Raw genomic sequence first — 27,825 nt, 5'->3', positions numbered from 1 at the left:
AGAGATGTTTGAAAAAGATTTATATGATTCATGTGGTACTTTCTTGCTTGAGCTAAGGTAAAGAGGTGGCTGAACTATGTTGATGTTGGTTTGAACTTTTGAATGACATATGTGTGCTCTCATGTTAATATAATCAACTAATAATTATGTTGCTTATGCAAGTCGATAATCTTTGCTTTAGCTCTACTTTGGATGAGATGATCGTTGTGTGGATGTTGAGGATGTTTGTGTGTGGTGAAGACCAGCCCCTAAATCACCTTGGGGCATGTTACTTTTCTTTATGTGTTGCTCATGTTTGCTACTCGGTAAACTAGTGTCCAGTAAATAAAAATGAGAGATAAGCATAACTTTGTAACCTCCATGTTTTGAAAATATGTTAATATGCTTTTCATGTTAGCTATGACTAATGCTAATTTATTATATTAGTAGTAGTTTGAGAGCCATGTAATTAGTTGTACATAAGGATCTTGTTGTTGAACCAAGTGAAGGACTTAGTTACACGTATGCTGAATATGGTTGCTTGTATAGTTTTTGTTATAGTGATATTTACGTGTTGATGATGATGTTTGTTGTATATGTGGTGAATATAAAAGTTATATATAACTTCCTTATATTGGTTCTCCTAAAATTTCACGATTTTAGGCCAACTGGTTTGGGAGTTATATATTTTAGAAATGCCCTATCGGATTTTGTTTGTGTTCTGGACAGTCTTGCACTGATATTTTTGACTAAGATAACTTGTGAATCATCTCTCAGTGACAATAAAAGAGTTGTATTTATTTTCATAATCTTTCCAAAATATTAAAGAACACTCCTTTTAGTGGTCTAGAACTCTAGATATAGATACCTAAAGCTTAATGCGAGAATCTGCCTAAGTCTAGACAGATTTGCTTCTTAGTGTTGTTGGGCCTTGTTAACTGTTGAATCCTCTTGATATGATAATAAGAAAGTTATAGATAACTTAATAATATTTTCAGAAAGTTAAGAATCATATTGGCTGGATGTCTAGAACTTTATATATACATTTCTGAAGTTCATGACAGCTTTCTGTCCTTACTGTGCAATTCTGCTTCCTTGTGGTTTTTGACCTAGTTAACTAATGAATCAGCTCTAGGTGTAAATAACAAAGTTGTAGATAATTTCCTAAGCTTTCCAGAAAGTCTAGGATTATTTTTGTTGGATGCCTATAACTCTAGTTATGATTGAAACAAGTGTTTTATGTGCTGCTGTCCAGACTATGTGCATGTGCTTAAGTCGATTGCTTTAACTTGCTCTTATTTTGGTTAAACATGTTTAGTTAGTTCTTGATTGATGAATGTTTGCAATAGCTGAACTTAAGTTAACTTGTGTGGCACACTTGATGTGCTTGCTATCTCTCGATAATAAATTATGTGATGTTTAGTTAAGTAACTCGAGGTGCTTATATTTATTTGGTGTTATCTCGTGCTTGTCTTGAATGCTTTTATGTGATGCATCTCGTATTGCCTTTCTTTGCATTCATGCACTTGCATCTTGCATCTCGTTTAAGTACGCTAGATGAACAACGCGAGGAACTGAAGGAGTGATGTTGGAGCCGAATTCGAAGATGGTGTTTGGTGGATCTATCCTGAAGATGGAAGGACCCCTGGAGTGCATGCCTGGAGTGGAGATGTTTCCCAAGACGGTGCAAGCTAACTAAACTAACTTTGTATCGGATCCCAGACAAGCCCCAGAGCATTCTAAGTCTCCTACCCTCTCTTTTTATAAATGCACACGAGTATAACCTTTGTGTGATGCATTAGGTGATAGGAGTTGGATGAAATCGTTGATGCATATTTCCTACCTTGTCCACTATATATAAGTACATGTACCCTTACTAGTATGAGTAGGTCAATCTATGCTTAGCCATGCTTAGACCGATAGAAGCCGGGTGATTCTTGTCGCCCACATATAGGGTGGTTACTTCTTCTCTAACACGGTTGGCTATATTTGCTATTATGAAAAACAACCATGTGATGACTGTATAAATTGAGACGGGCGGGATCTGGTGATTGAGAGGCAGCAAGACATGGAGGTCTTGTGTGCATGTTTTGTCCTGTCTGTGTCGGTTAAGGACCGCATCGTTGTTGGTCCTCGGTCATTTTGAACACAGCCTCTCACTTAGCTGGCAAGATAACTCATTCCGACCGCGAAGCCGAGTAGCTCAACTCAGGCCGAGAAGTCGAGCTATTGGGGCGCACACTGGAGGAAGTTAGGATGTGTGGGGACACAAATATGACCAAGGGTAGGCTGGGCCTGATCATCCTGGCAACCGATTGTTCCCTGAGTGTGCGACGCTGTACGAACCCGTGAAATGAGACCTGAGTTGTACCAAAGGTGACCTAACATGGCCCCAATGGGGGAAGTGTAGGTTTGTGTTAGGATTTCGCCCAGCTGGTTGCAATTGATTCGAATCACTGTCTCTCCTAGATAGTGAGAAACTTGATCAGGCTTCCTTCACTCGTAGTAACACATGATGGAACATAATGGTTATGATGATTATATGATAAACCGGATATGGTTACTATTGTGATGCTTATTAATCAAGTGATTGCTATAAAATAGATGCAAATCTAGCTATAATAGCTTAACTGAACTTGATGCTAAAACTTGACTAAAATATTGAAAGTAAGGACTCATGATAGTAATGCTCTTTTTGCAAAATTATGCTATCAAACCAGCTCCACGAAATAAGTCTTGCATATCCTTGAGAGTCTTTTTATTTCTCTTCTGTCGGGTAAGTCTAGCAGTGTATTTGAAACTTATGCTACTGTTGGAGGATGTCAATTATGCTAGCAGTGTATTTGAAACTTATGTTATTGTAACCATTTTAAAGCTATGTTGTTTTAGCTATCATATTTATAAACTTGGCAACATATTATCATTTGTGAACTCAATTGTAAACATCATTTCCGCTGTAACTCCGTGTATGTGATGTGTATTGCTTAATCTATTAGGATCTTGGTCGTGATGTGGATTTACCGAGGTCCTTCGTGACACTCGGCGAACTACCGGGTTTATATAAGTGAAAGTATGTGCGTGTCAACATGTTAAACGGGGACAGCCGTACTTGATCTTGTATAAATTGGGTGGTTCTATCACTGATGGCGATTCTTGGGTTGCTTGGTTAGATTCAGAGTAAGAATTTGTACAAAATGTCGACTGATTCGCTGGCGTGGGCGAATTAGAGTCATTTGTTCCAATCCAAAGCATAATTCAACAAGAATAGTCCTGTTAACCATCAAAATATGTTCGAGGAGTTGAAGATGGAAAACACATACAAATAAGAAAATAACTAAAATGATCTATTTTGGATCAAATTAGGCTAATTTGGTGTTTTAGGGAAAAAATGGCTCATACCGTTTTTTTAGTTCAAGCTTAAATTTGTAAATTGCATATGAAAAAGGTTTCCTACTTAATAAGACCACCCCTCTGTTTATATTAGAGGACCCTACACTTTTACTCTATTTTTCCATCTACTACTGCCAATGTTTTAAGTAGCAGGCTAATACATTTAGCCACGGCCCGCTCTAAAAGCTTTAAAAAAGCTACAGTGGACTAAAGCGAGCTATTTCATTTAGCGGTTTTATGAAAACATAAACCATTAGTTACTTTTGCATGAAAACATTTAATTAGGAGAATATATTTCCAAGTCTATTACTTAATATTCATCGTACAATCAACATACTCACTAGGCGATCAACGTTCAATGTTCAACAATTCAATAATTTATTCAATTGTCTATTCAATAAAGAACTTAAAGGAGAGACATAGATTACAGTCCTCTAAATTAAAGAATGAATAATCCAGATACACCAAACAGCAATGATGAAGACTTCCATAAAGAAGGAGTGCACTGAGATATCTGTTTGGTGCGAGATCATCCGAAGAATACTGTCCTGCGATGACGAAATAATGTCCAACTTGAACCAGCGAGTAACACTAGATGAACACTCAAAGAAGAGATGGAGAGAAGTCTCTTTAATGCCTCTTGGAACATGACACAATTATATCCTTCTAGGTGTTTGTTTCTCCTTCTCAAAATATTCCTGGTATGGAGACGATCCCCAAACAGCAGCCAAGAGTTGAACTTAATAAGTGGAGTGCATTTAGATCTCCAGAACCAAAGAAAAGGCGAGGAGGATAGATGCCAATAAGGTGATGCTTGTAAAACTTCCCAGAAGTATAGACTGTATTATTCCATATGTAACTCCATGTATCATTTGATGGGTCTTAAAAACCGGGAGAGCATATGTTTAGCCAAAATATGATTGCCAGAGTTGAAGATGGATTGAAAAAATCAGGTGCAAACAAAAAGATCAAATTTGAATTGATTTGGCCAATTTTACAATAAACCAGGGAAAAACGACTGAACCGGTTTCTGCCAAGTTTCGAAGCCGGCCATATAATCCTGCCTGGGCTGGTTTCAGTTTTAGTAGAGAGGTGGCCCAGGCCCCGTAAAAATTGGACCAGCAGGCTGATTTCGAAACTAGCCTAAGTCGGCTTTGGCAATCTGAGACCCAAATCGTGATTTTCTTTTGAAAACTCATCCGATCTTGAAAAAATTTAAATGCGTGCGAATAAGTTTCCTACTAGATTTAGATCACTCCTCTATTATATGAGATGATCACGGCCGATTGAGAGATCTATCTATCCAATTGATAGAAAAAAGTTAATCTTACTTTTTATCTTCTACCTCAAAATTTTCCAACCCCTTACTATCCAGCACTTCTCTCGACAAGATTTGCTGATGTTCTAGGTGATCTTGCCAATTCTAATGTACTCTCACTGTGCGTCTTCGTATGGGTCTTTCTGGAGGTGTTTGAGGGTGTTTCGGGTGAAGAACGAGTGTCAAATCGGTTTTGTCCTACTGGTCGGGCCTCATCATTTAGACCTACCTTTAATGTGTATCTTGGCCGTATACAACCTAAATGGTTTAGTTCTTGCTAGTGTGTTGGGTGAATTTAGAATTAAGATAATTCTAACATTTTGTCAATGTATCGTGGAGGTCGTCTCCCAGATATGTGAGACAACAAAGATTTGTGTCTTGTTTTGGTGGCACTTGTGTATAGTCATGGAGTTTTGTGCGCGCATGCGTGTCTAAGGTGTGTGTGTTGAGAACGAGCACTAGCTCGGTTGGTAAGTGTCATTGGTGAGCATACTGCCCGCCAGCATTCGAACCCGTTCGACACTGTTGTTCTCACTAGGATTTAATCCCATAATAAAACTTCACTGTAACCTCTCAACGTCGCCTATAGAGCCTCTCTGGTGACCGTAGAGCCATAAAGGGATTGCGACGTGTCCGTAGCCTATAGAGCCTCTCTAGTGATTTCTCTGAGGACACGTCTTCGTATTTGTGTACAGTTGTATATCTGGTTGTATACAGGTGGTACAAGTGTTGTGTGCATGTGTATGGTGTAGGTGCATGTCTGTATTCGAACATATGCTACAGCTGTATCTAGATGAGAGATGCCAAAAAGGAGGGTGTGTGGTGTGTGGAGCGTAGGGCTTCTTTGTCGTTGGATGACTTTATTTCTGTTACATTGCTATAGAATGCTAGTGCCTTTTTTTCCTATATAGATAGAAAGTCTCCTAGTACAACTAGCATTCTAGCAAATATAACATATTTTTATCATAAAAAACAGAAACATGCACAGTCCCGTTAGTTAAAAACATATTTTTATTTAATATTATAACGAATCGAGTCCGGTTTAACAAGGAGTCAACCAAAGGCAGCCCGTTAAACCAGGTGCTCAAAGAACTCCTCGCCTGCGGCGACTCCTACTACGAGTCGAGCAATAGGCGCAGGGCCCACTTGCAGCGGTAGAGAGTGGGAACTCGATCCTTGCCCTGCCCACCGCCACGTCTATATAACCACACCACCGGACATGGACGGCTACGCCGAGTAGAAAGAGCGAACCCACGGGGTCTGTAAATCCGTAGGCGATTGTGAGTGAACAAAGAATCCGCCCCCCTCCCCTCCCCTTTTACGGGTGCTGTCACACAAGCGGCGCAGCGCAGGAGGTGAACTGGTGGCGAGGAGAGACCGCGAGAGGTACAGACACCAGCCCTGCCCTGTTCCGTTCCTCTTGCTTTATTTTCTTGTCCCCTCTCTCTGGCTTAGCTTGCTAGCAGTACTAGCTTTGCTTCAGTTTGGATCTTTTGGTAATAAATTGCGGCCGCAATCAACAACAGCAGCGGAGCGCCGGAGCCGCATGAAGGGAAATCGTTAGGGTATAAGGGCCGCCGTAAAGGCAGGACAGGAATAGAATAGAACAAGGCACTGTTTGTTTTCTGGGGCTCTTAAACTAGTGAAGCGCCTCTGCTTCGGATGCATGGATCGGGCTTTCGAATAAATTGAAAAAAGAAGCGACTTTTTTCCTTTCCGTTTGGGGGGCTCGAGCTTCTCGCCACTGTGAAGAAACAAGGGTGGTTATCTAATCTTATCGCTGTCGTTGGTTAAATTCCCTTCCCCTCTATTCTTTTTTGGGTATTTTTGGTTGTGGGGAGGGAGATGAGGGAGCATCGGATTTGAGTTGAGTCGAAGCTCACTGGGATTGGTAATGCAGGGGGGAATCTGATATTGCTCTGTCATCTTCCCCATCCCCCATCTTCTCTTGGGAGCGGTTCGTTCGGATCGCATGCGCCTTTGGTGTTGATCGATCGGCATAACCTTTGAGAACTTTTGTCCTTCGCCGTTTCTCTCGTCTCGCCCTGCTCGGATTGTCTGTATCCATCCGACACACAATGCGCTGCATCTTCCTCGGTTTTTCTTTCTTATTCGGAAGAAACCCCAAAGTTCCCTTCTTGGATTGAAATGTTCTTCACGAGGAAGTAAGGAGGGCCCCAAATGGATTGCTTTGCTCTAGAAATAAATATCCCCTGACAGAAAAGTATACCTGCTCTTAAATTCCTCCTCGGATCAACGGGTTTCGTTTTGTCTCTGCAATTTGATGGGAGGAGACACCTGTCCTCCCCTCTTTGCTTGTCCGGTTCCACTTGTTCCATTCCTAACCCAATCACCCATCACTCATCAGCCATCCATCCACAATGCCATTGCCATCACTTTTCTGCAACCTCTTGCTGAACTTGCTACATCCATTTTCCTGTACATTCATTGAGGTGCTGTGTGCATTGGCAAAGCCTCTATTCAATGACACCACAGCCTCAGAAAGCCTTTTCTCTTTCGGTTTCGAGATTCAAATCTTCGTAGGTATGATTTGTGAAGTCCATCTGACATATGTGGAGGCAATCGGGAAAGACAGGGAAGAAGACCAGAAATGGAATTGGGCCCTCAGCCTCCCCCAGGCCAGCCCCCCAGCTAGTCCTTTGGTTTCGGACGCTGTTTCAGTCAGCTGCTATCTGTCCCCGTCCTCCTCCTCCCACTGTTATCCGAACTGGAACAGCGACCCAGGAAAATGGAATTAAAATGGAAACTAGGCCCCACACCTCAGCTGCTCATTGGACATCCATCCATTTAGAATTTTCTTGAAAGGCATAGGGTGGTGGATAGGAGAGGAAAACAAAGCTTGAGTTGATCATTTGTGCTGTTGAGCCAACATTGAGGTCAAAACAGAGGCAGACATAACTAGGGTTTTGTTTAGTATAACTTCTCGGTCTTTCAGAAGGCAATTTTATACTAAAAGCTGAAAGCTTTGACAATTGTCCCTTAGAAATAGTCTCTATCTGCAATATGGGATACCTAGTGTGAAAGCATTGTTTCTCCATGTGCATCATATGATGCCTTTGCCCAGCTGCAAACAGAACTACTATTTGGCTATTTAGGTAGTATTTAATTGAAGTTTCACATTGGGACTTGCAAGAAACAATGTGAGAAGTGGAGCTTGTTATTCCTTGAGTTTCTCAGAAACATGTAATCATGGCATGACGTTCGGGAGGGTTTATGATAATTTTTAACTTTAGACGTCTGATGAAACTGAGTCAAAACAATCAGGAAAGCAAGTTTAAGTATTCTTTATTTTTGTCAAAGAAAGCAGTGTAGTTGAAATATGTAACACCCTAGGCTCGGAACACGGCACAGGCCCCACTCTACCAAGGGGTGGGCCCCACCTACGTAGCAACCCGCTTGCGCTTTCGTCCTCGCTTCGCGCAAAACGTTTAACCGAAGGTTATTGGGTCCTTGGCCTGGCTATTTAAGCTGGTTCGACGAAGTCAGAATTCACGGTGTGTACTAAACGTTGATGCTACAGTACCCGGATTCGGTCCACACAGCTTGGCCCAATGGGCTGGGTCTCACAAAATAGCTGCTAAATAATCTGCTTTCAAAAAGGGTTCTCTAAATAGTGAAGGCTTGGATGTTTGTTGATATATAGTTTATAGGTTTGTGAGACGACTCCTTTCTTCACTCCTAAGGTTACTGAGTTCATGACCTTTTTCTGCTGCCCTCTGAATTCTTATGGTTGCAAGTTTTTAGTATATGACCACCTCACAAATTTGCCCTCTGAGCAGTTTCTTTCTTCCTTTTTTCGCTTAGGAACTGACCAGTTTCTTATGGTTTAAGTCATTGCCTTCTTTCTTGATCTCCAAGCCTAGGCAACGAACCCGTTACCCAAGCGTGTCCCCTTTTGTTTATCTGAGTTTGAAGAGCGTCACTGCTGACCAATCTGGTGCCTTCTCATTGACCACTTTGCCCCTTTATACGTGGCTTCTTTCTCCTCATGCACTTCTTGGTGATATCTGTTGCTTCTAAACATGGTCCAAGAATCGATTTTTTCTTTCACTTTGCTTGTTTCGTTGTTGCCCTCTTCCTATAATTACGTGTCCCCATAATACACAGATCGGGGGGAGCGATGGACCATGAGATGGAGCAGAAGGGATGTCTCTGCCGGATCAAGAACTGCGCCATCGAGCTCTTCTCCACGATGGAGGAGGATCTGGAGGTGGACGACGAGGACTCGTGGGACCTCGTTGGAAGGGACCTCCGGCTAAAGGCCACCTTCCTGTACATTGACCTCAGCCGCGTGATCGCCTCCTGCGAGGGCGAAGAGCATAAGAAGGCGCTCACTGTCCTTGCCAACAAGTTCTTCTACTCCATGGATGAGGTGAGGATCCTTTTCCTCTCTTTTACAAACATTTCATAATAATAAAGCATATGCTGGTCCATTGCAAATTCAGGGTAGTATTTGTTGGATTTAAAGTGTGATGATACTGTAAGGCAAGTATTTAGTTCTTGGGGCAGGTTTTATGAACCTTTTGGATCTTCTGGATATTTCAACACCTTTGCGCATCTTAAGCAAGTAGTACTAGTGCTTACTGACTAGGCTTAGCCAATAGAGAATTCAGGTGCATCAATTCCTCTCTTGGAACGCAGCTACTCCAAGTCAAAATTAGTTTTCGGACAACATTATATTAAATCAATGTTTGGTGGTGGTCTTTGTACATGCAGAGTAAGTAAGCTTCATGTAGGCAATTAGCACACTTGATTTGTTGATACTGTTTGATGCCTTTCTGAATAATTAACAAGAGGCGCTTTCACACATGGCAGCTGGGCGACGCGGTGGAGAGCAGAAGCCTCCCTCTGGCGCAGGTGCGGTACAGCGACACCGCTGACGCGCTCCGCGAGGTGATCACCGTCCTCGCGCCGTCCCTGCAGGTCGGCCCGCATGATCCGGAGGAATAGAGGGATCAGATGCGCCCCCTGCATTCCTGCAATGCAAACGCGGACGAGAGCTGGATCTGATAGGATAGGATAGCTCGATGCTCGAAACCTCCAGGACGGACGGATGAGCCAGCGTGACAGAAAATGCCGTGTGCGATCACCTTCACCTGTGTGGCTGTGTATACATGTCTCAGATTTGGGTTGGCGTCTTCCCATTTGCGTTTCGCGAACAGACCCTTTGCGTTTCATGAAAAATGCGGTAGATCAAGAGTTTTCTGGCCCGGTGATGCCTAATAAGTGAGGAATATCAGAAACTGGGAGGCATTCACAAGTAATGAAAAGAGGCTCTAGACGTACGTACCCTGCTGAGGACCCTGCCGGATGGTGTGGTGTCGAAGAAAGACATGGGCGCGTGCAGGATGCTGTTGAGGATTCCCTTAAGAATTTGTTGGCGCTCTCGAGACCAAGGAACACGATCAGGAACAACCATGCCAACATAAGCACCACCGAGATGGCAGTCCTTATGGCGTAAATCCGGATGAATTGGTAGGCCGCCTTCTCGCCGCCGCAGATCTCATAGCCCAGGCAGTAGTCACTCACCGCCACCGTGCCTTGCCACATCACTGAAAGGACCAGCACGGACAAGGGGCTTAGCCGCACTAGGGGGCTCAAGCCCCCCTCCTCCCCCGCGCGATCCGCCCCTGCGGTTGCCCTACCATCTATTGCATGCAGATACTGTACATACCGTACACTTTATCAGATGTATGTTTATTTCACGGGTCGGCCTTTCGCGTGACCGCGCATTTTGTGTGTGGGACCCGCATGTGCTGTCGCCATACAAACACCATAAAAATTCACATTGACTGAACAAAACATGAAGGAGCGAGGCCTTGTTTAGATTGGGGTTAGGAATCAGTATTTGACACTGTAACACTTTCGTTTGTATTTGACAATTATTGTTCAATCATGACCTAACTAAGCTCAAAAGATTCGTCTCGTAATTTACAATCAAACTGTGTAATTAGTTATTTTTTTTATCTACATTTAATACTCTATGCATGTGTCCAAAGTTTTGATGTGATGGAGAGAGAGTGAAAAAACTTGCAATCTAAACAAGGCCCGAGTGCGATTTTGCACACATATGCTTGACAGCCAAAGCCTACCAGATGACCCAACTTTCAAATCTTTGTACAACGTCATTTACATAGATGAGAAATGGTTTATAGAACAAAGAAAAACTAAATATATTACCTGGTGCCTGAAGAACAGATCCTTCGAAGAGCCGTGAAGAGCAAATATTTCATTGAAAAGGTGATGTTTCTAGGGGTGATAGCCCCGACCAAGGTTTGAGAATGGCGTATGCACATTTGATGGTATGATAATTAGTTTTGCCTTCACTACATTGGAGCCAGCTAAGAGGAAAAGTCCCAATAGACCGAGAGGTATGATAATTACTTTTGCTTTTTATTTGAGAAAAAATGATTTTATCAAAATAACAACTTTACTAATCTTGGTTACTCTACTTTCATTGTTGAATGTATAGGAACCTTGGAGCTTAAGGCCATGACATCGGTTACGCGGGAGACTATCTGAAAGTTTCTGATTGAAAAAGTCTTGCCTGCCATCAAAGAAAAATGGCCAGCTGAAGAATGGGGACGCCCAATATTCATTCAACAAGACAATGCGAAAACGCATATTGCAGTGGATGATCCAGAATTTTGCTCTAGCTGCGCTTGCCGTTGCATGCATCGGGCGCGCATGCATCGGCCACGCACAGCCTGCTGCCTCACCTGCACTCGAGTCTTCTCCGGCTTGTCCTTTGCCATCACCGTCAGCTGCGAGGAGAGTGCAAGAGAGAGGGGAGGTGCTTGCTATTGGTAAGCGAGAGATGCATACGTACAAGGATGAGATGCAGGCAAGGAAGCAAGGAGTAGTACTCGTACATATACTCATATACTCAGCTCCCGCCGTGAGAGAGCAACGGATAGTCTAACGGAACACGAGCCGTCCGAGAAGTTGGGCCGCCAGCGATAAATGCGTTCAGCAGCGCACGCGCACCTGGATGTGCTGTTGGACCGGTTTGAGCAGCAGGTGAACGTGGCCGGCCCACTAATTGGGCTTGTGCTCTCACGGGCTGCCGTGGGCTGTATAACACATCTGCCGGTCCAGCCTTGACCAAGAGGGGGTCCAGTTTCCCGAAGACCATCACTGCCGACCAGTCGGATGGAATCCTCGCGCCGACCTCCCTCCGTGCTCGGACAGTAGTTGGCCCCCTCCGCTCGTACCGTCGTACCTAGTTGGCTCCGCAGGCTTTGTTTCGGCCGGCTCAGCGGGCTTCATTTCGGCCCAGCGGCCCAGGAGCACAGGTACGTGAGGTTTTCATTTTTTCATTTTTCATTTTTCTTTTTCTTTTTTTCCTTTTCTTTTTCTCTTCTTTCTACTATTTCTTTTTCCTTTTTCTTTTCTTTATTATTTTTTGTTTTGTTCTATTATTATTGTCATATTTTATTCTTATTTATTTTTCTTTCTTTTTTTTTCTTTTATTCTTTCTTATTTTTCTTTCTTTTCTTCTATTTCTTTTTTCATTTCCTTTCTTTTTTTTCTTTTTTGGTTGTCTTTTATTAATATTTTTTGTTCCTTTTTATATTTTCCTTTTTTCTTATATGTTTTCATTTTTTTCTTTCATTTTATTCATTTATTTTATTTTCTTTTTTTCTATTCATAAGTTTATGTTTCACTTTTTTATTTATAGACACACGTGATCTTCGTGTAGTATATATGTAATGTTCTATCATGTATTTTTTGATGTCCGCTAGTAGAAATGTGATGCTCTATGATGTATTTTGTGATGTTCAGTAAGCATACATTGATGTTCTAGGATATATTTTGTGATGTTCGGTAGCATTTTTTCTTCTTTTTATTTCACTCTAATTAATTACTTCACTAATTTCACTATTTTTATTTTACATTTTCATGATATTTTGTGATGTTCACATAGTATACATATGATGTTCTATGCTATATTTCGCGATGTTCGTGTAGTGTTAATTTGATATTCTACGATGTATTTGTGATGTTCGATAGCATTTTTTCTTCTTTTTATTTGACTATAATTAATTACTTCATTAATTTTATTTTTATTTTTTACATTTCATGATATATATGATGTTCGCGTAGTATACATATGATGTTCTATGCTATTTTCTGCGATGTTCTTGTAGTGTTAATGTGATGTTCGATGATTATCTTTAAATGTAGGTTCATCATGAGATAAATGTTCGTTAAAATTTTTTATCGAAATATATCCATGTGTTTATTACAAGAAACACGATGGTGCAATTAGATTTTAATTATGATACTTGGTTTAGGAGATATGACTTTTTTAACCTCAAAAAGCATGGGATATGTACTGATGTCAGCAATTTCGTCTTTTAGTGCATGGCTGCTGTGTGATCTACTGTTTGGCCCAAGAATACAGTTGAATTGGGCCCAATTTAGTGAAGGAAGTGGGGGAAGAAATTATTTTCTTTGGGAGGGGAGGGGGTCAACGATGGGTCTAGTGCCGACCCCGTCGACAGCTAGGGCGCCCCCTAGTTTCCATCCACACTTTTGCGTCTCATGAAAAATGCGGTGATCATCCATTCCGACCAGTAGATCAAGAGTTTTCTCGTCCGATGATGCCTAATAATCGAGGAATATCAGAACCTAGTAGGCATTTAGAAGTAATGACAAGAGGCTCCAGACAAGCGTACCTTACTGAGGACCCTATCAGATAGTGTGGTGTCAAAGAAGGACGTAGGCACATGCAAGATGCTGTTGAGGATTTCCTTGAAGAATTTGTTGGCGCTCTTGAGACCCACGAACACGATCAGGAACAACCATGCCAACATAAGCACCACCGAGGTGGCTATCCTTATGGCGTAAATCTAGATGAATTGGGAGGCCACCTTCTTGCAGTAGTCACTCACCGCCACCATGCCTTGCCACACCGCTGAAAAAGGACTAGCACGGACATGGGGCTCAGCCGCATTAGGGAAGCCCCCTCCTCCCTACGTGATCTGCCCTAGGGTTGCCCTACTATCTATTTGTCAGCCCCCTAATTTGAGGGCTCTCTCGTATGGCTCCATCTTTGAGTATACTCTGGGTATTCTATCCTTGCGTAGCTCCAGAAGTTTATCCTGGTATGTCCTCTTGTAGCGTAACTCCTAAAAAAATAGAATGGAGGGGGTTGAGTACATAAAGTACTCAGCAAGCCCTAAACTTTGGGTGGAGGGGAGGTGGAAGGGGAAGGCAATATGTGGAGGTGGTTATGGTGGTAGACGTGAAAGTAGTAGGGTGAAGTAGTTATAATTATAGGTTAGACCCTAGCAGAGTATTACCATTCTCACCAGTTCCTGTTACTCATTATAATTACCAAATTAGTAAAATTCATCTTACCAGATTGTCATAGTTGTAGAAGTCTAATAATAGTATCCCATCCTAGCATTTGCCCATTTTAAGGACCTGGCTATTCGAATAGATTTAGTAAAACTCTGCAGAGGTGTACAAATTTTCCCACAAGATAGATACAGTCCGACACCATCATCATGGCTTAGACAGGTCTAATGAGACCTCGTACCCGCTTGGATGCTATCCTAGATTTCCATATAACTCTATCACGACTTCTCAAGGGTTGGAAACACAAATCTCGAATGATACCAAATCATCAAAACATGATGATACCTAATCATCACAATAAACAACATGGCTCGAACACGGCCAAAATTATCATGGGCTCGAACGCGGCCAAAATCTCAAAAGCTTAACGTGGAAGATCACATAGCATCCACGCCAACCGGACCATGAACCTATCCCCCGTGTCTGCTCCTGATATTACACTGCAAACACCGGCCTCCTAGTAGAAATCATACTTCTATCTAACAGGGTATGAGATCAAGTCTACCCAAATAGGCATGTGGCTGTATGTAATATCCCACTAGGTGAGAGGGACTATGAATCGGTCCTTATATGACCGAGGCGAGTATCTCCCACAGGAATCCTCTCTAGGCATTCCTACCAAGGCAATTTACCTCCATAAATTACCCCCACTAGACCCATGTCGGGGTTTAGTCAAATTTTACCATTCAAGTTCTATAGTTATTATTCTAAAGTTCATAATACTCATATCATATCAAGATAACCATTACCTTACCATATTATCATAATCAAGTTTATAATTATAATTTTATTAATTCATGAGGGGTTTCAAGTAATATAGGTTGGATTATTATTTTGTGGTGATGGATAGTGGAGGGTTTATGGTAGAGGCTAGCAATATGTAGTGGTGGTGAAAGGGAGGTGGTTAAGGGATGGCATGTAGTGTAGAGGGAGGGGTTAGGTGGGTGTTAGGACTTGCCTCCATTCGCTAACGATTATATCCTCATCCAATTCCTATACCTTATGTTCCTGTCTTCGGGCTTCATTGGGTTCTCTCATGTCTTCTATCCTATGCGATCTAGCGTCGACAAGCAATAGAATACAAACAAGGAAAATAACAAACAAAGCATGTAAAACAAATATAAGCAAACAAATGATCCTAGATGGGTTGGTCCATATTGGGTGATGGGTTGTTATATAAGGTTATCACTATTACATCAATCTGAAGTAAGATTTGGATAGAGGTATTCCATCTAGAAGGTAGGGCTTCTATAGGTTAGGTTAAGGTGGGTGGTCGGTCTGATAGAAAACTAGACCACATTATTGTGTTCACTATTATGGGAACCTAAAGGAGAAAGTCTGACCAAGTCATCATAGATAACTTAGTCTAACTTCTACAGGTCCACAGGGGTTAGTGGCACATATGCACATGCATGTGTATATGCCCATGATTAATTAAAATTGGGGAACTAGGTTGCTAGGGTTAGCCATACATAGGCATATACCCGAGTATCGGGCATATCTATGATTGTATAGATATCCTATTATTTTAGGTGATTGGGTATGGATATATTCGAGCATGTGTCATGGTGTATACATATACATGAATATATACGGGGTTAACTACTACTATGGTGGCGGCTACTACTACTATTAGTATTTAATTAAATATAAGAAGGAAAAGCAATCAAACTAGAATTTAGATGGGCACCAAATAATATAACAAGTGGTGTGGATAAATGGATCTTGAATTTTGAAGAATTTTGGTGGTGGAATCAATTAATTTGGGGCTAGAATGAAAAAGTTATGATTTATTAAAGATTTAATATAAAATGATATGTGGAATATAACTTTGGGAATTATTTATAGAAAGTGGAATAATGGAAATGGGGTGTAAATGCTTGGGTAGGGCCTGGGGTGTACCTAGTTTATTTAGGAATTTTCTAGGAATTTTTCTATGCCTAGAAATTGGATTTTCACACTCCTATGTACACTCTCTGGGTGTACACAGTATTTTCTCCTTGGTTCAGCGGTTGACGTGCGGGCCAGCGTGGGCAGGGTTAGCCTATGGCACTATGTGGTGCACCGGGTGTTGCACTATGCCATGGACTCATTTCTCTCCCTCTGAGTCTACGTGGACCATGCGTGCGGAAGGAAGGAAATGGAAGGAAGAGGGTTGTGGCTGCCATGTGGGGTCGGTGCCATCTACCACTGATGCGTGGCCCATCATGGCTCCACCCATCTTGATGGCGTAGGCGTCGTTGCCCCACTTGATAGAGAAGGGAAGGAAGACGAGAGGTGATGAAAAGGAACGACGACGATAGGAATGGGGCAGTGCCATGGAGCTCGCTAGAGTGGACTCCGCCAGCTATGCCCTTGATTGGAGCTCACCGTATCAGGGTAGACGGTGCTTGTAGTACCATGGCGTAGCTTCTAGGGTGGTTGGTGGTGGTGGTAGGTGCTCAGGGTGGTGGTGGTATCTCACCGAGGCTGCGGTGACGGCACGGTGTCGAGCCGATGCCCTTGCGAGGCATTATAGTGGGTAAGAGTGGATGGCGAGTGTTTAGGGTGAGAGCGTGGGTGAGTAGAGAGGGTTGTTTGGCTTGATTGTGCATTGGTGGTGGCAGCATGGCTGCGGTGGCTTGCGGTGGCAGCGTAATGCAAAAAGGGGAGGAGCAGGCTAGAAGTAGCAGGGCAAGTGGAGGAGGTGTCCGAGAGCTCACTGGCTACTCTAATCGAGCTATGACCTATCGGAGAAGGAGAGCTCAAAGCTTGCGCCCATGGCGAACATATCGAACCAAATTGGGGAGAATGAGCTAGCACTCAGGAGAAGGGGGAAAGAGGGAAAATAGAGGAGAGACGATGTGTTCTAGACCTAGGTGGAGCTTATGAGGGTGGAGGTTGAAGTGGAGGAGCTCAGGGCAGGTCTATTTATAGGGGCAGAGGGTCGATTCATTGGCGAGATATTTCTCACCGTGCGCTCGGCTATGCTGGTGCCGAGCTATCTTCATGCACGTGTTTGAGCCCAAGGTGGTGGCGCACAGGGTGATGTAGACTATGCCCAATCTTCCAAAAGGTATGATAGCATCGATTGGTGGAGACTCGAAGTTCACGATCTAGGCTTCGAACCAAGACTGATTCGGACGCCCGTAACCGTTACAGCACTGCTCCGTTGGTTATCAACCACGCGAACACGATTGACCTCGCCGAGAAGGCTGTCCTACAAGCGAATCGAGAACACAAGCAAGAATGGGATGAACGCAATCTAAAATTACAAATAAAAATGAGGCTTAAGATAACGAGAAGGAGTTCAAGTCTTTATTCGAAAGGACTAATCGCCACAGGCGAACAAGATCAAGAACTGGGGCCCTGGTTCACAGCAAGCGGCCTTGGCGGCGACAGTTGCAGTAAAACGACATCAGTTTCACGAGGAAATCAAGAACTAAACAAAACCCAAACCCTAAGGAGAGCGACGGCTAGTATTTATAGAGTCTTAGGCGTCACCCCCCTGGACGCGCCCCCTAATAGGCCCAAACACGATGCACGGTCCAACGGACCAAAAGACGGTGTCACAGCACCCTGGTAGATTCTGGATGCTGACTTGTTTCGACGATTTCCATTGATTCCAAAGGTCTTTTGATGTGAAACCAATTGGGTTGGCTTCCTTATCCAATTATCTTTCCATCCATATGTGGACCATCGAAAACAAAGTCTGGATGTGTCTTGGATGACTAGTTTAAGGCAGACTGGTCCTGAAGGCCGAGGCAGACTCGAACTTGAGTTGCTTTGGGCCTCCACCTCGGGGACTCGAACCAAATTAGCCTCGGACCTCCTTCTTGACTTGGACACCCTTGCTGGCCTCCTACCCCTCCATACCATGTGCCAAACATGGTCATATGCATGGGTGTCATATCCTCATCATCCTCCCCTTCTTGACGAAAAGCCATCCTCGGCGTCGATTGTGCTTGAAACTGATCCTGCACAACATAAAGGAGAACGGGGTTGCAAAAACAAAGGGGACTGAAATAATTGTGAGAAGGAACATGACCTTGTTTCCAAGTTTGTAGCATGTCATCTTGCATAAAAATTTCAGCAAGCATGTAGACTCCATGATCCGAATACACACGATGTATGTCAACACTATCCTGCAAAAGATTAGAAATAACCAAAGACAATGTAGGAATAGATGATCTAGCAGACATAGGTAGCAACCAACAATGCTCCCCTTCTTGGAAGTGAACTTGTTTCTTTGAGGAACATGAGAAAATGTTTGTATTATTATGGCTGCCCACTAAACGATCATAATCTTGTACAACAAAAAGAGAATTCATATTACTATGAATGTATACTCGATGTATCATATATTATCCCTTGTTGTTATATTTGCCAATAACATGATATGTATATTTAGAAAACCAAGGCAAATCAACATATTTAAATAGGCTCTCCTCCAAACAATCCAGGTTACACAAAACATCAAATCCAATGTAACCCAAAGTATGTAAAGAAGACAACAGTTTGAACTCATCAGTTTTAGTAGCAATATAAATAACATGTTTATTTTCAGCGCAAGTGGTTGGTTCCAAAACATATAAAACTAAAACATCATCAACCAATTCATCTTTATCACAAGGAATATCAAGAAAATTATCATGGGACAAAGATAAATCAAGAGAGGGTTCCACTAACAATTGCTCTATGATAGCATGGTTTGTGGAAGAATTTAGTACATTAAAACTATTCTCACCTTCCGTGAGTGTAGCACCATGGGTATTACCTATGTTTTCAGCAGTAGTAATAGGTGCATTGTGAAGTGATGGTTCTAAATTTGCATATGAGGTTGTGAGCTCCTCATTTTCTGTCACGTCATCCTCGCTCTTTTATACATTGTCCTGCAAAAGGTTAGGCATAGCAGGAGGAATAACAAGAGATTGATCTACTTGATGCACCTCTTCATTTGAATTAATTACAAGAGATGGATTAACAAAATTTTCTCTCATAAGATCTTTCATATCATTCCAAGTTTGAGGTTTATCAGAAGGATCTAAAGACTCCCACCAAGATAAAGCAGAATATCGTAAAACGCTAGATGCATTTTTACCTTCCTCCTTGGACACATAAAGCGAGTAGCAAATATGTTATCTATGGCAATTTCCCACTCCATGTACTCATCAGCACCTATACCATTATAGGTCGGTGGATACGAACAACCTGTCATTATTAGAAGACAGCAAAAGACAACACAAAAGTATTATCCCTATCAACTACTTAGGTTGTGGACAAGAAAAAAATAAGGCACTCAACTCTCAAGCGTCTTACTACGGTCTTACAAGTGTTCTTACCAAAGCAACAGGCGGTGCAATCGGTCGGTGACTATGATACCGTTGTAGCTTGAGTGTAACAGTTGCAAGGCGAACCTGTACTTGGTTAGAAGAAAGTAGAGCTTGGACAGACACAATATAGTAGCAAGGAATAGCAAAATTTGCAACTGAATAGCAAAGCTGAATAAGTATCCCAAGTACTTATCTTAGTTGCTGGCCTACTTATGTTCCAAGTACCAGATGTATCAAGTGATGTGAACAGCAAGAATATGATTAGAAATAAGGTAGAAATCAGCACATACAAACACAGCTCAAATGGCGCTCTCTATGTGCTCCTCTAGATATTGTTCCACTTTTACCCCTCTCTTTTTTCTCTATTTTTGGGCTGTCGTTGTTTTTTGGGATTCTTTGAATTTTTCTTTTTTATTTTTTTGATATTTTTTCTTCACTTAGGAGCACAAAAGAAGTAACCACAAAAAATATGAGCTTAAACAAGTGAAAGACGTGGCTTGTGGAATTTTTAGAAGATGTGCTCGAAATCGATAAAGACCTTGTGACCACAAAAAGAGGATCTTGTGACCACTTTTTGGCCAAAATAAAAATATCTGACCCTGACAAAATAGGGATGGACGGATCCAAAAAAATTTTTTGATCGATTTTGATATATGGAATGTCGAAATCCGAGTTCATATGCGAAAACTAGACCAGTTTTACGAACGCACTCTGAATTAGAGAACAAAACGGGAACAATGCACGCAAAATTGGTCACGACAGCAAGGATTTGGTGGAAACAGTGAGGACAAGTGTAACAAATAAGATGGCGTGGACTAGAGTTTGATGAATACAAAGGAAACTCAATAAGACTTGGAGATGTTCATAGATTATGAGTAAAAACAAAGGGGAAAACATAAACTGGACTAAAAAATGATCTAAAACCAGCAACAAGAACTTGACCTAGGGCATAAACTCAACAACGCGAAACAGAGATAAAATTGTGTGGCACAATGAGGCTATAGGATAGGGAATATGTGACGATGTATTTTTTTTTTGCTTTTTGTGGACTATAGGTAATGCAAAAACAGTAACAATCTAAAGGGGAAAACAAAGTTATACCTAACATGCAACAAGGTCTCTGATACCACTTGATGTAGACTAGGCTCGATCTTCCGAAAGGTATGCTATTGTCGATTGGTGGAGACTCGACGTTCATGATCTAGGCTTCGAACCAAGATTGATTTGGACCCCCGCAATTGTTACACCACTGCTCCGTTGGTTATCAACCACGCGAACGCGATTGACCTCGCCGAGAAGGCTGTCCTCAAGCGAATCGAGAACACAAGTAAGAACGGGATGAACGCAATATGAAATTACAAATAAATATGAGGCTTAAGATAATGAGAAGGAGTTCAAGTCTTTATTCAAAAGGACTAATCGCCACAGGCGAACAAGATCAAGAACTAGGGCCCTGGTTCACAGCAAGCGGCTTTGGCGGCGACAGTTGCAGCAAAACGACATCTGTTTCATGAGGAAATCAAGAACTAAACAAAACCCAAACCCTAAGGAGAGCAACGACTGGTATTTATAGAGTCTTTGGCGTCACCCCCTGGACGTGCCCCCTAATGAGCCCAAACATGATACACGGTCCAACGGACCAAAAGACGGTGTTGCAGCACCCTGGCAGATTCTGGATGCTGACTTGTTTTGATGATTCCTGTTGATTCCGAAGGTCTTTTGATGTGAAACCAATTGGGTTGGCTTCCTTATCCAATTATCTTTCCATCCATATGTGGACCATCAAAAACGGAGTCCGGATGCATCTTGGGTGACTAGTTTAAGGAAGACTAGTCCTAAAGACCGAGGCAGACTCGAACTTGAGTTGCTTTGGGCCTCCACCTCGGGGACTCAAACCGAATTAGCCTCGGACCTCCTTCTTGACTTGGACACCCTTGCTGGCCTCCTACCCCTCCATACCATGTGCCAAACATGGTCATATGCATGGGTGTCATGTCCTCATCATCCTCCCCTTCTTGACGAAAAGCCATCCTCGACGTCGATTGTGCTTGAAACTGATCTTGCACAACATAAAGGAGAATGGGGTTGCAAAAACAAAGGGGACTAAAATAATTGTGAGAAGGAATGTGACCTTGTTTCCAAGTTTGTAGCATGTCATCTCACATAAAAATTTCAGCAAGCATGTAGACTCCATGATCCAAATGCACACGATGTATGTCAACACTATCCTGCAAAAGATTAGAAATAATCAAAGATAATGCAGGAATAGATGATCTAGCAGACATAGGTAGCAACCAACAATGCTCCCCTTCTTGGAAGTGAACTTGTTTCTTTGAGGAACATGAGAAAATGTTTATATTATTATGGCTACCCACTAAACGATCATAATCTTGTACAACAAAAGGAGAATTCATATTACTACGAATATATACTCGATGTATCATATATTGTCCTTTGTTGTTATATTTGCCAATAACATGATATGTATGTTTAGAAAACCAAGGCAAATCAACATATTTAAATAGGCTCTCCTCCAAACAATCTAGGTTACACAAAACATCAAATCCAATGTAACCCAAAGTATGTAAAGAAGACAACAGTTTGAACTCATCAGTTTTAGTAGCAATATGAATAACATGTTTATTTTCAGCGCAAGTGGTTGGTTCCAAAACATGTAAAACTAAAACATCATCAACCAATTCATCTTTATCACAAGGAACATCAAGAAAATTATCATGGGACAAAGATAAATCAAGAGAGGGTTCCACTAATAATTGCTCTATGATAGCATGGTTTGTGGAAGAATTTAGTACATTAAAACTATTCTCACCTTCCGTGAGTGTAGCACCATGGGTATTACCTATGTTTTTAGCAGTAGTAATAGGTGCATTGTGAAGTGATGGTTCTAAATTTGCATATGAGGTTGTGAGCTCCTCATTTTCTGTCACGTCATCCTCGCTCTTTTATACATTGTCCTGCAAAAGGTTAGGCATAGCAGGAGGAATAACAAGAGATTGATCTACTTGATGCACCTCTTCATTTGAATTAATTACAAGAGATGGATTAACAAAATTTTCTCTCATAAGATCTTTCATATCATTCCAAGTTTGAGGTTTATCAGAAGGATCTAAAGACTCCCACCAAGATAAAGCAGAATGTCGTAAAACGCTAGATGCATTTTTACCTTCCTCCTTGGACACATAAAGCGAGTAGCAAATATGTTATCTATGGCAATTTCCCACTCCATGTACTCATCAGCACCTATACCATTATAGGTCGGTGGATACGAACAACCTGTCATTATTAGAAGACAGCAAAAGACAACACAAAAGTATTATCCCTATCAACTACTTAGGTTGTGGACAAGGAAAAAATAAGGCACTCAACTCTTAAGCGTCTTACCACGGTCTTACAAGTGTTCTTACCAAAGCAACAGGCGGTGCAATCGGTCGGTGACTGTGATACCGTTGTAGCTTGAGTGTAACAGTTGCAAGGCGAACCTGTACTTGGTTAGAAGAAAGTAGAGCCTGGACAGGCATAATATAGTAGCAAGGAATAGCAAAATTTGCAACTGAATAGCAAAGCTGAATAAGTATCCCAAGTACTTGTCTTAGTTGCTGGCCTACTTATGTTCCAAGTACCAGATGTATCAAGTGATGTGAACAGCAAGAATATATTTAGGAATAAGGTAGAAATCAGCACACGCAAACATAGCTCAAATGGCGCTCTCTATGTGCTCTTCTAGATATTGTTTCACTTTTGCCTCTCTCTTTTTTCTCTATTTTTGGGCTGTCGTTGTTTTTTGGGATTCTTTGACTTTTTCTTTTTTATTTTTTTGATATTTTTTCTTCACTTAGGAGCACAAAAGAAGTAACCACAGAAAATATGAGCTTAAACAAGTGAAAGACGTGGCCTGTGGAATTTTTAGAAGATGTGCTCGAAATCGACAAAGACCTTGTGACCACAAAAAGAGGATCTTGTGACCACTTTTTGACCAAAATAAAAATATCTGACCCTGATAAAACAGGGATGGATGGATCCGAATTTTTTTTCTGATCGATTTTGATATATGGAATGTCGAAATCCGAGTTTATATGCGAAAACTAGACCAGTTTTACGAACGCACTCCGAATTAGAGGACAAAACAGGAACAATACGCGTAAAATTGGTCACAACAGCAAGGATTTGATGGAAATAGTGAAGACTAGTGTAACAAATAAGATGGCGTGGACTAGAGTTTGATGAATACAAAGGAAACTCAACAAGACTTGGAGGTGTTCACGGATTATGATGAAAAACAAAGGGGAAAACATAAACTGGACTAAAAACGATCTAAAACCAGCAACAAGAACTTGACCTAGGGCACAAACTCAACAACGCGAAACAGAGATGAAATTGCACGGCACAATGAGGCTATAGGATAGGGAATATGTGACGATGTATTTTTTTTTTGCTTTTTGTGGACTATAGGTAATGCAAAAACAGTAACAATCTAAAGGGGAAAACAAAGTTATACCTAACAGGCAACAAGGTCTCTGATACCACTTGATATAGACTAGGCCCGATCTTCCGAAAGGTATGATAGCGTCGATTGGTGGAGACTCGACATTCATGATTTAGGCTTCGAACCAAGATTAATTTGGACCCCCGCAACCATTACACCACTGCTCCGTTAGTTATCAACCACGCGAACGCGATTGACCTCACCGAGAAGGTTGTCCTACAAGCGAATCGAGAATACAAGCAAGAACGGGATGAACGCAATCTAAAATTGCAAATAAATATGAGGCTTAAGATAACAAGAAGGAGTTCAAGTCTTTATTCAAAAGGACTAATCGCCACAGGTGAACAAGATCAAGAACTAGGGCCCTAGTTCATAGCAAGCGGCCTTGGCGACAATAGTTGCAGCAAAACGACGTCTGTTTCACGAGGAAATCAAGAACTAAACAAAACCCAAACCCTAAGGAGAGCGACGACTGGTATTTATAGAGTCTTGGGCATCAACCCCCTGGATGTGCCCCCTAATGGTCCCAAACATGATACACGGTCCAACGGACCAAAAGACGGTGTCGCAGCACCCTAGTAGATTCTGGATGCTGACTTGTTTCGACGATTCCTATTGATTCCGAAGGTCTTTTGATGTGAAACCAATTGGGTTGGCTTCCTTATCCAATTATCTTTCCATCCATATGTGGATCATCGAAAACAAAGTCCAGATGCGTCCTAGGTGACCAGTTTAAGGCAGACTAGTCCTGAAGGCCGAGGCAGACTCGAACTTGAGTTGCTTTGGGCCTCCACCTCGGGGACTCAAACTGAATTAGCCTTGGACCTCCTTCTTGACTAGGACACCCTTGCTGGCCTCCTACCCCTCCATACCATGTGCTAAACATGGTCATATGCATGGGTGTCATGTCCTCATCACAGGGTTCCGTTGACTATCCCCTAGCTGGCGGTGAGCTAGATCAGGGCACGTCCATGGTAGTGGCTCTGCTGGTCGATGGCTTAGGTGACCTCAGCACAGCGACCGTGGTCCCCACGCATGGGTGTGCTTGGGAGAAATGTGCGCTCGGGTGGATGGCGATGACGGACGAAGGCGGTAGAGCATAGGAGATCAACGGCGGTGGGGACATGGGCACAGTGCCCTATTGATGCATTGGAGAAGAAAGAGGTGATAGGTGGGGTCGTGGTGTCGATGAGAGAGGGAAGGGGTGTGGGCTTACGTTGGTAGCTGGGCCAGGTGAGTGAGCGGTCCAAGTGCGAGAGAGAGGAGGAGGGAAAGCGGTACGTGGGCTTGGGCTGGTGGCATGGGGCAACCTGGTGTGGAGGAAAATGGGAGGAGGGAGTGGGCCACAATGCGAGCCAGAAAGGGAGAGGAGAAGAGAATGAGCCCGTGGGCGTTTTTTCCTTTTATGAATTCCCTTTTCTATTTTCCATAATAAACTAAAGCACATGATGTATGGTTTGAATCCAAATTAATCAAAAAATGGGGGTAAAGGAGAAGTGTTTATGGTGAGGATGTCAAGGAAAATTATTTAGTGCCAAATAAATTCTAGGGCAAACACACATGCAATCATACAAGTAAACAATTCAAGCAATCAAGCAATCAAGGAAGCACTTCATCACTCAAGTATTCTAACCTAAATGCGTATGGTGAATTTTGATGCAAGGGTTTTGGAAAACATTTTCTTTTAAAAATAGTTTTATAGAAAATAATTAGCCAAGTTTTAATCTGTTGTAAAGTTTTTAAAAGTCCAAATTTTTAGTGGATTTTAACATGATGCAAAAATCACGGGTGTTATAGATCTACCCCACTTAGAAGAATCTCGTCCCCAAGATTCAAGTAAACTAGAGAGAGAAACCTAGAGAGGGAGAAAGCCTAGAGGGTGAGAGAGAAAGATTTAGAGAGAGAGGGATTTTCTTTTGCCTTACTATGCCATCCTCCAGAGAGTTCCTCGATCCGCTATTGTACCACCCTGTTGATATAGGGGCAGTATTTTATCAGGGAGAGTATAACCCTATCGCCTTGCAAGGGCAATTACCGCATGATTTGAACAAGAAAATACCACGCTGTGACCACCCTGTTGGGGATCACATCCTATCAGGAGGAAGTATACTTCTTGCCCAATGATAGCTGCTTGATCCGTTTCCGCTGTTTGTACCTCTTTTCTTGAACTATCTTCTGACTGTGTGGCCTTTGAGAAATTTCCAATTCTTCTTCAGCTTCGGGGGCTACCCCACTTAGAAGATTTGATCTTCTAGTATTCTTCATCATTTCTAGTGTTCTTCCGATCATAGTGTTGTTTGAGAGGTCTTGGTCTTCGCGTGTCTTCTGATACGCATATCACCCTTTGTTCTGAGTTGTAGAGTTATCCATTCTAGTCTTTATGTGATTCACCCTATTATGATGACTTCTTAGGCTTTCCAGTCTTCCGGGTTTGTGGTGCCAACTTCTTTGTTTTGCTTCTTTTGAGCAACAGTCACAGTGTTTTCTTAGGGTTCCATTTCTCGTCTTCTTTGGATTCCATTTCTCATCCAAAGACTCGCATCTTTCAACTTGTTTTCGCCCTGTCTGCTCAATGTTTTCTTTCTTTCCTGATTATGGGGTCTAGATCTACCCCACTTAGAAGATTTATCCTTAAATCTTCTACTTCTTAAATCCAATCATTTTCCATGTAGATTATTCTTTATCTTGCGATCACCCTTACTTGGCTTCTTAGTATGTGATGCTTTGGTTATGTACACCCTGTCTATTTGGTTTGCTAGCAAGTAAGCATAAGAATACTATGGGATCATGAGCCTAGCATACTGCTTTTGATTATGATGGGAGGATTACAACAATGAAGAAGAGGGAGGTGCTAAGCTACCAGTACATCTCCCTAGGGAGCAACTAGTCTACTTCATTGGACGGTGCGGCTTCATTCCGGTGCTCTTGGGGTCCTTCAACAAAGCTGGGTCATGGGTCTGCTTTTTCTCTTGGCTGTGGCTGAGTGAGGTGGATGAACGGATCGATCTCTAAGGCTTCCATAGGCGGTGGTGCTGGCGGTACTGCAGGGTCCATTCTTCTTCTTTCTAGAGGGTAGACGGGGACTCCCTCTAGAATCACGTGCTCTTGTCCATGCATGGCGAACATCCTTTGCTTGGGTCTGGTGACAAGGTAGGCGTTCTTCAACTCCTGGGCGTGTTAGTCTTCGGCGGCCTTTAGGACTTCGGCGATGGCAGTCTCGTGGCTTTCTACGGTCGCTGCTTGGGCATCTGCTTGGGCAAACTGCACATGGAGCTTCCTGGCGTAGATCTCAGCTTCTTTGGCTTAGTGGATGCACTTCCTCAACTCAGAGGCTTGCCTGTCATGTTGCTCGTCGAGGGCCAGTAGGTAGGCGGTCATGTACTTCATGATGGGGTCATCCTCTTGTCCTAGTAGGGCTTCCATGTGAGTGATCCAAACTAGTCAGTTCTTCTCTCGGGGCAGGAAGAATCTCATGGGCATGTGAGTAATGGGCTCTTCATAGATCCAGCATAGGTGTCATAGGACTTTGCGAGTGACGGCTTGGTAGGTGTCGGTGAAGCGAAATCCGGTTGTGGTCGTACTCTAGGCTTCGGTGATGTCAATGAAGTCTTCACTCTTGGCGATGTAGATGGTGACTTTCACAGCATTCTGTGCCATGTTCATCATAATCATGGCCTTCATACTTGGGGCGCTCTTGGATTCCAAGTTTCTACATGTTGGCAAACAGAAGCTTGGGAAAACCTTCGGTGTTGAGGCAGTAGCTACTAATCCAAACTCCTTCGGTCATTTTTGGTAGGCGTGGGAGGAATTAGCGGTGGTGGTTTGCAGGTGGGAAGCTAAGGGTGTAGCTGCTTTCGCTTAAGGGAGGGGAAAACTGATAGTGGGATTCTTCAGTGGTGTGGGGTGGTGCTGAAAGGCAGAGGGGTTCCTTCACT

At 42.5% G+C, this 27,825-nt stretch overlaps 1 protein-coding gene across 1 annotated transcript; it reads left to right on the top strand.

Annotated features, from left to right (window-relative positions):
* Positions 1 to 5,937: 5,937 nt before the first annotated feature.
* LOC136491069 (oxygen-evolving enhancer protein 3-2, chloroplastic-like) lies at positions 5,938 to 9,847 on the top strand. Its single transcript, XM_066487283.1, has 3 exons — positions 5,938 to 6,073; positions 8,816 to 9,080; positions 9,524 to 9,847. The coding sequence occupies exons 2-3, from the start codon at positions 8,829 to 8,831 to the stop codon at positions 9,656 to 9,658; spliced, it is 387 nt and encodes a 128-aa protein (XP_066343380.1). The 5' UTR covers positions 5,938 to 6,073; positions 8,816 to 8,828; the 3' UTR covers positions 9,659 to 9,847.
* The last annotated feature ends 17,978 nt before the right edge of the window (positions 9,848 to 27,825 follow it).

This window comes from Miscanthus floridulus, chromosome 11 (assembly GCF_019320115.1).
Source record: "Miscanthus floridulus cultivar M001 chromosome 11, ASM1932011v1, whole genome shotgun sequence".
NCBI lineage: Eukaryota > Viridiplantae > Streptophyta > Magnoliopsida > Poales > Poaceae > Miscanthus > Miscanthus floridulus.
Note: the sequence above shows the minus strand (reverse complement) of the source record. Positions and strands in the feature narration are given on the sequence as shown.